A 17,424-nucleotide genomic window follows, 5' to 3' on the forward strand; every position below is an offset into this window, starting at 1 on the left:
GCGTGGTGACTAAAAAAACAGCAATTCTACTATTGTTTTTTTATTCTTTTTTTTTACAGCATTCACCGTGCGCTATAAATGACATATTCACTTTATTCTTCCGGGGCGATACGATTATGGCAATACCATATGTTTATAGTTTTTTTTATGTCTTATGGCGTTTGCACAATAAAATAAGTTTTGTAAAAAATCATTCACTTTTTGTGTTACCTTATTCTAAGAGCCAGAACTTTTTTATTTTTCCATCAATAAAGCCGTGCGAGGACTTATTTTTTGCGTAATGAACTGTAGTTTCGATCAGTACCATTTTTAGGTACATGCGACTTTTTGATCTCCTTTTATTCCATTTTTTGGGAGTTGAAGTGACCAAACAATTGTGATTGTGGTACGGTTTATTATTATTTTCTTTTACGGCGTTCACCGTGCGGGATAAATAACTAAATACTTTTGTAGTCCAGGCCGTTACGCACACAGCGATATCAATTATGTATCGTTTATTTGTTTGTTTATATATTTTTATTAATAATAAAAGACTGATAAGGTAAAAAGGGGGATTTTTACTTTTAATACTTTTATTTTCTTATTTTTACACATCTTTTTTTTACTTTATTACTTTGTCCCATTAGGGGACTTGAGGGCAGGAGGCCCTGATCGCAATTCTAATACACTGACTTTGTCAGGACCCACCAGGCTTCCGTCGATGGCATAGCCGGACGCCATTGTTTGGTGTCCGGTTGCTATAGTCACCATCACCGGCCGCTATCGTGTAGCAGGCCAGCAATGGCAGCTTAACCCCTAAAAAGCCGTGATCTCTATTGAACGCGGCTTTTAAGGGGTTAATCAGCGGGGACACACCTATCGGTCCCCGCTGTAGGAGCTGTGACAGCTGCTGGACGAGACAGCAGGTGTCACAGCTCCAGTATGTGTCGGGAGGACGGCCGAAACGGCCGTTACTCCCGAGACGTACTATTAGGTCATGGAGCGCGAACGATACAGTTACCATGACCTAATAGTACGTCCAGGAGCGGGAAGGGGTTAAGCTCAAGAAATTCCAGTACTTCAGTAGAGAAATTATTAATAATTGGACACCCCCAGAACATATGTAGGAAGGAGCCCTACTGTGGACAGACAGGAGTTGGAACACGTCCCATCCTAAATAATTTGTAAGGTGAAGATGCTTCTGGAAAAAACGGCCACCTTGTAAGTCACTGGCTGGAACCCACGGCGGAATGCAGAACGGGGATCAGGGGCCCCCTTCTAGAGATAGGTGCAAGTCTCAGATGTGGTCCAGCAGATGTCATTAATGTACAAGATGTTAATAACCCTTTAATATCTGCCATCAAGAGTAGGTGGGAAGGCCCCCATACAAATAATATTGTTAGCCGACTTATCTCTGTGTGTGTGACATGCGTTATATTTTAGATTGTCCAAACATGGAGGGATTAATTTATCATAGGCTTTAGAACATGTGCATATATATATATATATATATATATATATATATATATATATATATATATATATATATATATATATATATATATATAAACAGTGAAGGAAATAAGTATTTGATCCCTTGCTGATTTTGTAAGTTTGCCCACTGTCAATGTCATGAACAGTCTAGAATTTTTAGGCTAGGTTAATTTTACCAGTGAGAGATAGATTATATAAAAAAGAAAAACTGAAAATCGCATAGTCAAAATTATATATATTTATTTGCATTCTGCACAGAGAAATAGGTATTTGATCCCCTACCAACCATTAAGATTTCAGCCTCCTCCAGACCAGTTACACGCTCCAAATCAACTTGGTGCCTGCATTAAAGACAGCTGTCTTAAATGGTCACCTGTATAAAAGACTCCTGTCCACAGACTCAATTAATCAGTCTGACTCTAACCTCTACAACATGGGCAAGACCAAAGAGCTTTCTAAGGATGTCAGGGACAAGATCATAGACCTGCACAATGCTGGAATGAGCTACAAAACCATAAGTAAGACACTGGGTGAGAAGGAGACAACTGTTGGTGCAATAGTAAGAAAATGGAAGACATACAAAATGACTGTCAATCGACATCGATCTGGGGCTCCATGCAAAATCTCACCTCGTGGGGTATCCTTGATCCTGAGGAAGGTGAGAGCTCAGCCAAAAACTACATGGGGGGAACTTGTTAATGATCTCAAGGCAGCTGGGACCACAGTCACCAAGAAAACCATTGGTAACACATTACGCCGTAATGGATTAAAATCCTGCAGTGCCCGCAAGGTCCCCCTGCTCAAGAAGGCACATGTACAGGCCCGTCTGAAGTTTGCAAATGAACATCTGGATGATTCTGAGAGTGATTGGGAGAAGGTGCTGTGCTCAGATGAGACTAAAATTGAGCTCTTTGGCATTAACTCAACTCGCCGTGTTTGGAGGAAGAGAAATGCTGCCTATGACCCAAAGAACACCGCCCCCACTGTCAAGCATGGAGGTGGAAACATTATGTTTTTGGGGTGTTTCTCTGCTAAGGGCACAGGACTACTTCACCGCATCAATGGGAGAATGGATGGAGCCATGTACCGTCAAATCCTGAGTGACAACCTCCTTCCCTCCACCAGGACATTAAAAATGGCTCGTGGCTGGGTCTTCCAGCACGACAATGACCCGAAACATACAGCCAAGGCAACAAAGGAGTGGCTCAAAAAGAAGCACATTAAGGTCATGGAGTGGCCTAGCCAGTCTCCAGACCTTAATCCCATTGAAAACTTATGGAGGGAGCTGAAGATCCGAATTGCCAAGCCACAGCCTCGAAATCTTAATGATTTACAGATGATCTGCAAAGAGGAGTGGGCCAAAATTCCATCTAGCATGTGTGCAAACCTCATCATCAACTACAAAAAACGTCTGACTGCTGTGCTTGCCAACAAGGGTTTTGCCACCAAGTATTAAGTCTTGTTTGCCAAAGGGATCAAATACTTATTTCTCTGTGCACAATGCAAATAAATAAGATATAATCTATCTTTCACTGGTAAAATTAACCTAGCCTAAAAATTCTAGACTGTTCATGTCTTTGACAGTGGGAAGACTTACAAAATCAGCAAGGGATAAAATACTTATTTCCTTCACTGTATATATATATATATATATATATATATATATATATATATATATATATAATGTGACAACTTGGGGACCACTTAGCTCACAGGATCGCCATCTCCCGGGTGAGATGGTTGGCACACATAGAAAATTCACTCCAACTCCTTGAATAAGAGGTTTAAACCAGCCGCAGCTAGCTTTATTGTCTTCACCACAGAAAGCAGTGTTACAACATAAACTATACGAAATAAACCCTAGGCCATCCAGCCTCTAACTAACACTTTCAGTGTCCCTCACTACAAGACACTTAGCCTTGTGCCCAGCACCTCAAAACCTTCACAGCTTTACCTCACACAGTGGTGACTCTCACAGGCTAGCATGCCTGTCTTCCCCAGACTGAGAGCCGTGTTTGAACTGCACATACCTGAAATAAAGATCAGGTGAAGCCTAACTAAGCTCATCAGACATCCCAAGACATGGACTGTCTGTATGGAGTGGAAGACGCCCTTCTTCTTCACACTCCAGCAAACCAGGCCCTATTCCGGGTTTTACACCCAAGCAACAGCAGAGAAAACCCTCTCTGCTGTACATGTTCCCTGGTTGCTCGAAACTGTCCAGTAGCTGCAACACTACTATATATATATTTTGTGCCGATCGCCGATCTCAAGTCACGTCACAGGGGTGAATTACACTACTGAGCTTATTAATTTACCCCATAAATCCACGCCCACCTACTCTAGATGACAGGATTATGCTAAATTACTCACATAGGTTTCCAACACCCCAATAATTTATATCACAGTATGCTACCACCACCTATACTTATCTAGGCAATAGGGGCCTACGTCTCTATGTTCCCTTACACCCTTTACAATACCAGATTATCTAAATGGAACACAAAATACAGGTAACGTTCTTCACCTTCGGAAGATTAAGTTCTGTAAGACTATAAGGAAGAGACTTATAAATATTTCAAATTTAATACACAATAGTGCAAATAGTTGTCAGATTAAAAGATAAAAAAATATACATACAGTTACAATGCAATCAAACAGTTTATGAAAATAAAATGGATAAAAGGAAACAGAACAAAACCTTAGTGATGTACAGTGGCGATATCCTGGCTGTGGGGACAGCTGAAAATATGGGCAGTCACTCCAACCGAGATATGGATCCCCAAAAGACTGACACTGACCCTCATTTCTCATGGCATTTTAAACCCAGTTTTTCCCTCCAGTTCACTGGCTGGTGATGTCACTGAGAGGAGGCTGTTCATATGATAATGAAGCATACTCCTCCCATTACACAGTTGTATTTCTATAGAGACACATAAAAGTGGTCATGTATCCTTGCAGGATTCCCCTAGAAATATAATATTACCTGCATTCACCTGTGCAGACATTTACCAACCAGCAAATATCAAACACCACTATAATAGGCCCATGTTTTTAGCCAATAGCCAATCCCAGGTAGTTCCTCTGAGTGTAGGGATCTGAATTTGACATTTATATGAGGGCTATTTCCCCTGATCATAACTAGCTTTGTGGGTCATTACAAATATCAATTATGACGGGGTTTGCCTTGATGTATCATATTTTCTTTGAACATAGGCCATTGTCACATGTTTCTCCTGGTCCACAGGCAGACACACCACAGGCTCCATTTTCAAAGCTTTAGATGTTTGGTCAGGATGTTTGGGGCAATTATTTCTCACTGTGGGTGAGAATCCTATCTAAGGCCAGATACAAGCCCTGGTGATAAATTCGTAATCAGCACATCTCGCACCTTGGTGAGGAAAGAGCCAATTAAACATTTGTCAGACAGTGGACATCCTTTGATGGCCAAAGATCTGCATTTCTTATGTAAATCAGTCGTATCTTCTGTGTCAGAAGGAGTTATGAAATGACCTCCTAATAACCTACCTTTGATTCTCTTACCTATAACACCACATATTTTTATTTATATATATATATATATATATATATATATATATATATATATATATATATATATATATATATATACACACACACACATATATATATTTATTTACACACACACACATACATGCATACATACATACATACATATATATACACTACCGTTCAAAAGTTTAGGGTCACTTAGAAATTTCCTTATTTTTGAAAGAAAAGCACAGTTTTTTTCAAATGAAGATAACATTAAATTAATCAGAAATACACTCTATACATTGTTAATGTGGTAAATGACTATTCTAGCTGCAACCGTCTGGTTTTTAATGCAATATCTACATAGGTGTATAGAGGCCCATTTCCAGCAAGCATCACTCCAGTGTTCTAATGGTACATTGTGTTTGCTAAGTGTGTTAGAAGGCTAATGGATGATTAGAAAACACTTGAAAACCCTTCTGCAATTATGTTAGCACCGCTGTAAACAGTTTTGCTGTTTAGAGGATCTATAAAACTGACCTTCCTTTGAGCTAGTTGAGAATCTGGAGCATTACATTTGTGGGTTCGATTAAACTCTCAAAATGACTAGAAAAAGAGAGCTTTCATGTGAAACTCGACAGTCTATTCTTGTTCTTAGAAATGAAGGCTATTCCATGCGAGAAATTGCCAAGAAACTGCAGATTTCCTACAACGGTGTGTACTACTCCCTTCAGAGGACAGCACAAACAGGCTCTAGAAAGAGTAGAAAGAGTAGAAAGAGAAGTGGGAGGCCCCGCTGCACAACTGAGCAACAAGACAAGTACATTAGAGTCTCTAGTTTGAGAAATAGACACCGCACAGGTCCTCAACTGGCAGCTTCATTAAATAGTACCCGGAGTCTACAGTGAAGAGGCGACTCCGGGATGCTGGCCTTCAGGGCAGAGTGGCAAAGAAAAAGCCATATCTGAGACTGGCTAATAAAAGGAAAAGATTAATATGGGAAAAAGCACACAGACATTGGACAGAGGAAGATTGGAAAAAAGTGTTATGGACAGACGAATCGAAGTTTGAGGTGTTTGGATCACACAGAAGAACATTTGTGAGACGCAGAACAACTGTAAAGATGCTGGAAGAGTGCCGGACGCCATCTGTCAAGCATGGTGGAGGTAATGTGATGGTCTGGGGTTGCTTTGGTGCTGGTAAAGTGGGAGATTTGTACAAGGTAAAAGGGATTTTGAATAGGGAAGGCTATCACTCCATTTTGCAACGCCATGCCATACCCTGTGGACAGCGCTTCATTGGAGCCAATTTCATCCTACAACAGGACAATGACCCAAAGCACACCTCCAAATTATGCAAGAACTATTTAGGGAAGAAGCAGGCAGCTGGTATTCTATCTGTAATGGAGTGGCCAGCGCAGTCACCAGATCTCAACCCCATACAGCTGTTGTGGGAGCAGCTTGACCGTATGGTACGCAAGAAGTGCCCATCAAGCCAATCCAACTTGTGGGAGGGGCTTCTGGAAGCATGGGGTGAAATTTCTCCCGATTACCTCAGCAAATTAACAGCTAGAATGCCAAAGGTCTGCAATGCTGTAATTGCTGCAAATGGAGCATTCTTTGACGAAAGCAAAGTTTGAAGGAGAAAATTATTATTTCAAATAAAAATCATTATTTCTAACTTTGTCAATGTCTTGACTATATTTTCTAGTCATTTTGCAACTCATTTGATAAATATAAGTGTGAGTTTTCATGGAAAACACAAAATTGTCTGGGTGACCCCAAACTTTTGAACGGTAGTGTATATTTTTATTTTTTTAAATCATATCATGTACAAAGGATTTCTTGCCGATATTTATTAAAGGTAAAAAAAAATATTTTGTATTCTTTATGTGCAAGAATACATTTAATTTGCCATATATACGCACACATCTAAGGTTCTGTGCATTTGTGGTTTGTCCTGTAACTCTCACTCAGTGTGTACTTAGAAATGCCTTTTTTATTTCGTTTTATCATGGTTTTTGGAGAGATTTTCATAATCATGTTATTATCCAAGCGTTTTTGTTATTTTTACAAAAAAAGTCTCTTCTAAATACACTAAAAGAGTCAGCTACTGTTTATCCAGTTACAAAGTGAAAAGGTAAACACAAAGCTATAGAGTACCTGTAGGTTGCGTTTGCTTTTCCGGATGTTATGCTGCAACAAGAAGTTGCTTTCCAGGGAGAATCTGCTATACTGATCATCCAACTGGGATAGAAGTCCATGAAACAGAATTGTGGCTAGAGAGACATTAGATGAGGCATGTTCCCTGAAAGAAAAACATATTTAGTTAGAAATGAAATATTTACTTCTAAACGGAAGAACCGTACATACACTTACATCTGCCAAGATTACTATTTAAAAGGGGTTGTCCGGGCACGGGACATTATTTCTTACTGTTGACCTATCTACAAGATAGGTTATTAGTATATGATCGATGGGGATCCAATCATCCAACACCACATCGATCAGTTGCTCCGTCTGTCTCCAGGCACCGGTTGTTATATATTGTTTTAAGTGTTCAGTGCCGGAAGCAGATGGCTCCGTACACTGCATAGGGGCCATGCTCCAGAACTGTAATACTGCTCCTCTTCACTTGAATAGCAGTATTGCAGCTCGGAACCTATACTTTGACTGGAGCGGTCTGCTACAGGGATGGACATCTGGTGCCCGGAGGCAGCTGATCAGTGCAGGGTCCGGGTGTCGGACCTCCACCAATCATATACTGATTATCTATCCTGTTATCCAGGTCATCAGTATAAAAAACGTTCCCGTGCCAGGACAACCCCTTTAATGTATACTAATGTAAGTTACAAAAGGTTCTGAATTATTTATTTTTATTTTTTTAAAGTGGTGAGTGCTACTTTTTATGAATACAGTGTAATCTAAAATTTGTGTATACACACATTTTGGTTTAATCACAGTTTTTGCCAGGTGCACGGTGCAGACACCATATTTAGAAGACAAACGCATTTTTTTTTTTAGTACTTAAGTGTTCTCTGTTTTTGCGCACTCAGCCTTCAATGGGCACTTTGTATAGAAGCAGCAGCATCACCACAGCCTCCAATTGACCCAGTGATCACGTTTACGCCAGGTGCCCTTTGCATTACAGAACAGCTGGGCTCTAAATAATGTCACGACAGGGGCAAACAGGGCTATATTCCCTCTCCCCGTAACTCCTATAGCTGCCCAGGATTTTGGAAAATCTGTAATACAAAAATTAAATATAAAATTTAAATGTCACCCAAAGATCTTTTATGACCTATAACAGTATTCCACCAATCTATCCCCAGGGCAGCGTGCACCAGATTCATAAACAGGGCCCACCCCCTGTTGATGATTCTGCCGCTGGATACAGAACAATGCTAGGTTGAACCTAGTTTTGCCTGACAAACTCCTGCGTGTTTCTGACACACATTTTAATGCTAAGGGTGCAGTCTCACACGGCATATTTTGTTGCAGAAATTTCTGCAACTGAAAATTAATTCCATTCATCTGAATGGAACATGCAGAAATCCATACACCTGTTGCAGAAACAACCCCATTCAGATGAATTTAACTGATTTTCTGTGGCAGAATTTTCTGCAACAAAATCTGCTGCGTGTGACTGCACCCTTATTATAGGAACACACTAGGCGTAAACACTGCAGTTTTTCTGCAATGGATTTCGTTGCTGAACATATGCAGCGTATTACAGTAGCAGTAGTGTGGGTGAGATTTAAACAAATCTCATCAACTCACAGTAGAAAAAATAAGCTGAAAAACAGTTCATAAATTGACCTGTGGTGCATTTTTTAAGCCGCAGCATGTCAATTTACACTGCAGAATCGCTGCTGTTCTGTTGCAGCACTTCCGCATTTAACTCAATGGGAGGTAAAACCTTTCAACTAAGAGGAAAAAATTGCAAGTAAGAGAAAAAAGAATAGCTATTTTTTATTTGAAATGAATAAAAACAGATGATACTTACCCCCTGCCGTAGTCCTAGCGACACAATCCTCTATTCTGAGCGCACCCCGGCCTCTTGGGATGACTTTTCACCCCATGGTACTACTGCAGCCAATCAAAGGGTGCAGCGGTCACCGACTACAGTTATCCCAGGATGCTGAGCTACGAAGAGAGGGTCCCAATGACTACGGCCGGGCTAAGTATAAAAAAAACTTTTTTTGTTGTAATCCAGCAGGATTTCTGCAGCGGACATGCAGAACGAAAAAATGCACCACAATTTGGTGAAGATTTTCTTCCGCAATTCCCTGCGGCTTTCAGGCATCTGTGTACAGCGTATCCGTTCTGTGTAATGTACCCTCAGGGTTAAGATTATGTGTCAGAAGCATATCACATTCAGTAATCTGACTTCTTTCCTTTGTCCTCTTATTACATTAGTCATCAGAACCTGACCCCTTCATTCAGCAGTATACCCCACACTCGTTGCACCATAATGCGCTTCATAACTGTCCCGCACAGATGCTGGCTGGTGACCAGCTCGTGCAGCTTTGTGTGCACTACCATATGTTTAGAAAAGATGTCTAGACCATTGTACTAAAAAAGCAATTTTTACATTTTGTATTTCCCCTCATAAGGCTTGTCAACACATAACAGAATTCTGAAGCAATTCCACAGAAACTACAGTAGCAGAAATTCCCCTGTGGAAAAAAAGCAACATTTCCTGCGTTTTTTACTGCAAAAAATTGTGCAGATTTTGCTGCGTTTTTTTCAATGCTAGGAGATGGTGATATCTCCTCTGAAAAACGAAGAAATTCAGTCATCTTTCCGCAGCAGGAATTGACATGCTGTGGTATGAAAAATACGCACCACAGGTGAATTTCTGCTTGGAAATTTTACACAGCATGTGGATGGGATTTGTTAAATCTCACTCACTATGCTGCTACTGTATTCCGCTGCATATTATCTGTCCGCAATTCCAGATGGAAAATACGCAGCATATCCGTTTCGTATGGACAAGCGAGCAGGGTCCTCATTCCTCTTTATTGAATTGTTAACTAGTTGTCACTATGCAATGTGGTCTGTACATATTCCCTTTGAATTGTAAAGTGCTGCGGAATATGTTGGCGATATATAAATATTATTATTATACAGGAGACACTGTCTGTCGAGCTGTCAGTATAGTTCACTGACGAAATCATCTTACAACTTTGTTATGCAGCTCCTATGTAAAGTGGATACTTAAAAGCTGCAGTGCTGAAGCAGTACAATATTTTGTGTATTACAAAAGTGCTTATATTTACCATATAGAGTTAAAATCATACGTTTACATACAACTTAGGCCCTATTCACACGACAGGGATTCACGGCTGCGTGAGGGACGTTTTTTGAACAGCGGTCACACTGCCGCATTAGGAGTAATAGACCCCAAATGGGGCTATTCACACGGCCGACTTTTTACCGACCCGGTAAACCGGGCCGTCAAAAAACGGAACATGCCCTACACGGCTGTCACTTAGATGTCATCCGAGTGACGGCCGTGCTTTCTGCCGCTCGCTCTCTTCTCCTCCTCCTCCTCCACACAGTGCGAAGTGCATGTGAGGAGAAGGGGGAGATTTTTTTTTGCTCCCTGTAGGAGCGGAATTCCTAACGCTCCGGTCACAGCGTTGCCAACGCTGTGGTCGGCGATTCCGCACCAGGAGAAGTCCCTGACATCACTGTCCATATATGGACAGTGACTTCAGGGGCTTCTCCTGAAGCGGAATCCCCGGTCAAAGCTGTCCCTGACACAGCTGTGACCGGTGTTTCCGCTTCAGGAGAAGTCCCTGACGTCACTATATGGACAGTGACGTCAGTGACGTCAGGGACTTCTCCAGGAGTGGAATCACGGGCTGCTGAGGCCGGAAATCCCGCTATAGGAGCAGGGAACAGCTCATATGTGGACAGTGACGTCAGGGACTATTCCTGGAGCAGTCCCCTACAGTGGCGCTATCTACAGGAAGGGGCGCTGCCATCTACGTGGGTTGCCATCTACGGGGGTGCTATGTACAAGGGGGCTGTGTGGCACTAGCTACAGGGGGCAGTGTGGCACTACCTAGAGGCGGGCTGTGTGGCACTACCTAGAGGGGGGTTGTGTGGCACTATCTACAGGGGCCTGTGGCAGTACCTACAGGGGGCGGTGTGGCATTTTCTATAGGGGGCAGTGTGTGGCATTATCTACAGGGTGGCTGTGACAGTATCTACAGGGGGCTGTGTGGCATTACCTACAGAGGGAGGTGTGTGGCAAAAAATTGGCAAAACAAATTCATCCGTTTTTAAAACAGATGGGAAAAAACTGATGCAAAACGGGTCAAAATCGGCCGTTAAAAACGGAAACATGGAACGGAAACAGAACGGATGCAAAACGGGCGAGAAAAACTGACTAAATGGCTGTTTTTATCGGCCGACACTCTGACCCTGCCGTGTGAGTAGAGCCTCAGCCACATTCATTAGAACTCAGTTTTTCACATTTCCTGACATGTAATCCTAGAACACATTCCCTCTCTTAGGTCATTTGGATCACTACTAAAATGTGAAATGTCCTTCTAATAATAGAGATAATGATTTATTTAAGCTTTTATTTTTTTTCAACACATTCCCAGTGACTCAGAAGTTTACATACACATGGTTAGTATCTGGTAGCATTGCCTTTCAATTGTCTAACTTGGATTGAAACATTTTGGGTAGCCTTCCACAAGCTTCTCACAATAAATTACTGTAAGGTTGGGCCATTCTTCCAAAAAGAACTAGTGTAACCGAGTCCGGCATGTAGGTGTTCTTGCTCGCACACACTTTTTCAGCTCTGCCCATGAATTTTCTTTGGGATTGAGGTCAGGGTTCTGTGATGGCCACTCCGTTACATAGTTACATAATTAGTACGGTTGAAAAAATAAATAAATACATATGTCCATCATGTTCAAACAAGGGATGGGAGAAATTATAGAACTTTGTTTTACCTCTAATGATCCAGAGGAAGGTTGAAAAAAAACCAAAAAAACCAAAAAAACACACATAAAAAATAATAATTAATTATCAAAAAAAACCCATAAGGAAAAAAAAAGGAAAAATTCCCTCCTGATCCCAAGTGACACTACATGGGAGCTGATAATTTCCTAGAATGAAAAAATATCTAAGCCTTTTCTAAAGCCATCTACTGTTGCTGCTGTGACCATTCCACAGATCTACAATTCTTAAAGTAAAGAAGGCTTGTCGTTTCTGGTGATTGAACCTTTTTTTCTCCTGACTAAGGTCGTGCCCCCTGGTCTTTTGAGAGGATTTAAAATTGGAACAGGATTTCACCATATTTTTTGTATGTACCATTCATATAATTATATAAGTTAATTATGTCCCCCTCAGTCGTCTCTTTTCAATGCTAAATAAGTTAAGTTATTTTAATCTTTCCTCATAACTTAGATTCCCCATGAGCTTTGTTTCTTTGGCTGCTAATCTTTGTATATTTTCCAACTCCAGGGCATCCTTTCTATGAACTGGAGCCCAGAACTGAACTGCATATGCTAGATGAGGCCGCATTAATGCTTTGTAAAGTGGTAATATTATATCCCTGTCCCACGAGTCGATGCCTCTTAATACACAACATTATCTTGAAGGCCTTAGAAGCAGCTGATTGACATTGCATGCTGTTAGTCTGTGATCTACAAGTACACCCAAATACTTCTCAACAAGTGACTCTCCCAGTTTAGCTCCCCCTAGGACATAGGATATGTAAAGGGAAATGTCCCCTTTCAATGGAGATGGAGGGGGTATACCGTGAAGGAAATAAGTATTTGATCCCTTGCTGATTTTGTAAGTTTGCCCACTGTCAAAGACATGAACAGTCTAGAATTTTTAGGCTAGGTTAATTTTACCAGTGAGAGATAGATTATATAAAAAAAACAAACAGAAAATCACATTGTCAAAATTATATATATTTATTTGCATTGTGCACAGAGAAATAAGTATTTGATCCCTTTGGCAAACAAGACTTAATACTTGGTGGCAAAACCCTTGTTGGCAAGCACAACAGTCAGACGTTTTTTGTAGTTGATGATGAGGTTTGCACACATGTTAGATGGAATTTTGGCCCACTCCTCTTTGCAGATCATCTGTAAATCATTAAGATTTCGAGGCTGTCGCTTGGCAACTCGGATCTTCAGCTCCCTCCATAAGTTTTCGATGGGATTAAGGTCTGGAGACTGGCTAGGCCACTCCATGACCTTAATGTGCTTCTTTTTGAGCCACTCCTTTGTTGCCTTGGCTGTATGTTTCGGGTCATTGTCGTGCTGGAAGACCCATCCACGAGCCATTTTTTATGTCCTGTGGAGGGAAGGAGGCTGTCACTCAGGATTTTACGGTACATGGCTCCATCCATTCTCCCATTGATGCGGTGAAGTAGTCCTGTGCCCTTAGCAGAGAAACACCCCCAAAACATAATGATTCCGCCTCCATGCTTGACAGTGGGGACGGTGTTCTTTGGGTCATGGGCAGCATTTCTCTTCCTCCAAATACGCCGAGTTGAGTTAATGCCAAAGAGCTCAATTTTAGTCTCATCTGACCACAGCACCTTCTCCCAATCACTCTCAGAATCATCCAGATGTTCATTTGCAAACTTCAGACGGGCCTGTACATGTGCCTTCTTGAGCAGGGGGACCTTGCGGGCACTGCAGGATTTTAATCCATTACGGCGTAATGTGTTACCAATGGTTTTCTTGGTGACTGTGGTCCCAGCTGCCTTGGGATCATTAACAAGTTCCCCCCGTGTAGTTTTCGGCTGAGCTCTCACCTTCCTCAGGATCAAGGATACCCCACGAGGTGAGATTTTGCATGGAGCCCCAGATCGATGTCGATTGACAGTCATTTTGTATGTCTTCTATTTTCTTACTATTGCACCAACAGTTGTCTCCTTCTCACCCAGCGTCTTACTTATGGTTTTGTAGCCCATTCCAGCCTTGTGCAGGTCTATGATCTTGTCCCTGACATCCTTAGAAAGCTCTTTGGTCTTGCCCATGTTGTAGAGGTTAGAGTCAGACTGATTAATTGAGTCTGTGGACAGGAGTCTTTTATACAGGTGACCATTTAAGACAGCTGTCTTTAATGCAGGCACCAAGTTGATTTGGAGCGTGTAACTGGTCTGGAGGAGGCTGAACTCTTAATGGTTGGTAGGGGATCAAATACTTATTTCTCTGTGCACAATGCAAATAAATATATATAATTTTGACTATGTGATTTTCTTTTTTTTTTTTTATATATAATCTATCTCTCACTGGTAAAATTAACCTAGCCTAAAAATTCTAGACTGTTCATGACATTGACAGTGGGCAAACTTACAAAATCAGCAAGGGTTATTTCCTTCACTGTATGTGTAGTGTGTATATGTATGTAGATATATAATATGTATATCTTGATGTACCAGGACCCAGGTCTGTAGAGACATGGTCGTGGGAATCTACTCAAAAGAAGACAGTGACAATTAGTCATTGTCCTGATTTGATTAGCAGAGAGTGAGACAGGAGATACTGCCTTTGATCTTCTGTCTCCATAGTCTGCAGGGGACCAGAGAGGTAATTTGGGATGTATCATGTGATGCACTTATGTACCACAGGACATCCCCACTTGATTAACTTACCTCCCTTCCCCCTCGAGATTCTAGAGGGAGCAAAAGATTCCAACTGCTTGCCCCCCCCCCCTCGCCAGGTAATGAGATTCCATGGGGGAGCCTTAAACAGTCCCATGCCCCCCCCCTCCCCACACGTGCATGAGCATGTGATGTCATACAGAAGTGCACGGGAGGGTTTAAAAGGACAAACTGTCCCATAATTCTATGTCTCTTGCCTCTTGCTCCTGCTTCCGTACCAGACACCAACTCTCTGTACCTGACTACCACATGTGACTAGGGATGTTCCCCCCTCTCTCTCCCCTCTCCTACCCCACCCCATAACCCAACAGTCCCTCATCCTTCCCTGGTCTACAGATTTCCCCTGGTATTAAACCCCTTGAGTGTATAGGGAAAGTTAGGGCCAGGTGGGGGTGGGTCACAGAAGCAAGCATGAGCGATGTGTACTGTAACTTATTTGTATGTTAGTTAAGTGGGTGGGTTTTAGTATAGTATTGTACTATATTGTACTGGTACTGTGGCACGTGTCATTATTATATGCATTGAGGTATGCTGATGCTATATCGTGAATTATGTTAGGTAAGTGGGTGGTGGTTTAGATTAGGATTGTGATACCGTGTTTATACTGTACTGTGATTAGTTACTGTGTTTGGTGTATTTTATATATGATAATGATTACTGTTTGTTAATAAATATTACCCTTTATTTACTATACAGTTGTATACACTTACTTAGTAGCAAAGCAAGTAGACTAACGTTAATACAAGAGAAAGGTAGAGAAGCTAGGCATAACCCTAGTGACCCTGATTATAAAGGAGGAAGTAATATTGGGTGACACGAGTAGGTGAACCCCGCTATCACCCCAGCTCTTTAACATATGACGAGCCAAGGCCCAAACGGTTTTCAATTTATTTCTGTGTTTTGTACAATAAAATTGTGTTAAAACGTGAGATAGGCGGAGAGGCATGAACAAATAACATACGTACATGGTGAAGTGTTGTGTTATACTGTGCGCCTAGACCTTCAAGTTTGGACGAGTAACACAGTTTTATTTAAGGCTTAATACAGGATACAATTGAGAACAGCGAACCTAGTTTTTTTTTTTTTTCGTTTTTTCCTAAGGTATTAACGGTTTTATTTTGCTTCACGGCGTGCTGCTCTACTGCAATGAATCGTTGGGCAATCGAGAAACACATTAGAGTCTTCAGCAGTATCGACGTCAGTGTCCTTCATGTGAAATCCAGATGGTCGGGAAAAAGCAAGGGACAAGGAGGACAAGACTGACCAAGATGACATCTGATAGAGGGAGTATGGACTTTTTCACACTCTAAGGGTATGTTCACACGAGGGCGTCCGTTACGGCTGAAATTACGGGGATGTTTCAGCCTGAAAACATCCCCGTAATTTCAGCCGTACCGGCATGTGCAGGCGCTTGAACGCCGCGTCCATTACGGGCGTAATTAGCGCTGCTATTCATTGGAGTCAATGAATAACGGCTCCAATTACGGCCAAAGAAGTGACAGGTCACTTCTTTGACGTGGGCGTCTATTTACGCGCCGTCATTTGACAGCGGCGCGTAAATATACGCCTCGTGTGAACAGACAAACGTCTACCCATTGCTTTCAATGGGCAGATGTTTGTCAGCGCTATTGAGGCGCTATTTGCAGACGTAATTCGGGGAAAAAACGCCCGAATTACGTCCGTAAATAGGCCGTGTGAACATACCCTAACACCTTGCTAAACATAGTTCATTCAACACAGTATCACCCACTATATACAAGTCAGCAGGAATGCTGTGGTCCACTCTGCTGGACGAGGCTTATGCACATGATAAGATGTGCATTAGCAAGAGGAGTGTTTTTAACAAAACCTCTAAACGGCTCCACATGCTCACTAAACTGAAATGTGTTTATGAGTAGATGTGGAAGCCTGAAAACACAGAACTGAAGACTGATTCCCCAAGTATTCACTGCCAGTGTTGTGTCAACAATGTGAAGCAGGTTTGTGCTTTGCAGACACAACTGGCAGAGAATGCCCAATGTAAAATTGTTAGAGATAAGCAAATTTGCATGCTGGAATCGCAGGTGATAGATTTAAGAAATCATTGTGATGATATTGATGCACAGCTGACTGACTCTTATGCTGTGATCAATGCATTTAAGGATAAGGTGGCATCTATGGATGCGATCATTGCCAAGTTAAATGATGAGCTTGCTGCTAGGTCACAATTGGTAACCAGTATGCAAATGTTACAGGCCATGTGTTTTTCACAAAAGTCAAGGCCTGATTCCGCTGTAAGTTTGCCCTCTACAGGGCAAAAAGGGGGGAGTAGAAATAGTGATGGATCAGATGTCCCAAATTCTGATCCCATCTAAATACCTGAAGGTAACATTGTTACGAAAGTGCTATGCAAATGTAGGCGTACGATATTTAGAAGTGCGTATCTAGCCGTGCAAAACTTTGAGAGATCATGCACTGTTGACTGCCCTAAATCCCGCAGAGCATGTACTATTAAATGTTTTGCATGTGCCGGCTCAGGCCATATTGCTAAGTACTGCAAGTCTTTGAGTACTAAGAAATGTGGTCCTGTTAAATGTTTTAAATGTGGTCAGATGGGACATATTGCTAGAAACTGCCATGGTATAAGCAACCGTGGAAAGCCGAGTAACGAAGCAATAGAAAATGGCCACATTACAATAAATGGTGGATTTAGACAAGGACAAAATGGCTGTATGAGAATCTCCTCCAGCCATGTGCTCCACCATGTGCTCAAGGGTCTAAATGACCAACCACAACTGGGAAGGGGTTCAG

At 41.7% G+C, this 17,424-nt stretch overlaps 1 protein-coding gene across 2 annotated transcripts in view; it reads right to left on the reverse strand.

The window, feature by feature from the left end:
* STAT1 (signal transducer and activator of transcription 1) overlaps positions 1–17,424 on the reverse strand; it is a 1,010,933-nt gene that overhangs the window by 854,862 nt on the left and 138,647 nt on the right. For both annotated transcript variants that reach the window (XM_075829995.1, XM_075829994.1), the window contains exon 3: positions 7,149–7,293. In XM_075829995.1, coding sequence (XP_075686110.1) covers positions 7,149–7,293 — 145 coding nt within the window. The remainder of the gene's footprint in view (positions 1–7,148; positions 7,294–17,424) is intronic.

This window comes from Rhinoderma darwinii, chromosome 6 (genome assembly GCF_050947455.1).
Source record: "Rhinoderma darwinii isolate aRhiDar2 chromosome 6, aRhiDar2.hap1, whole genome shotgun sequence".
Classification (NCBI taxonomy): domain Eukaryota; kingdom Metazoa; phylum Chordata; class Amphibia; order Anura; family Rhinodermatidae; genus Rhinoderma; species Rhinoderma darwinii.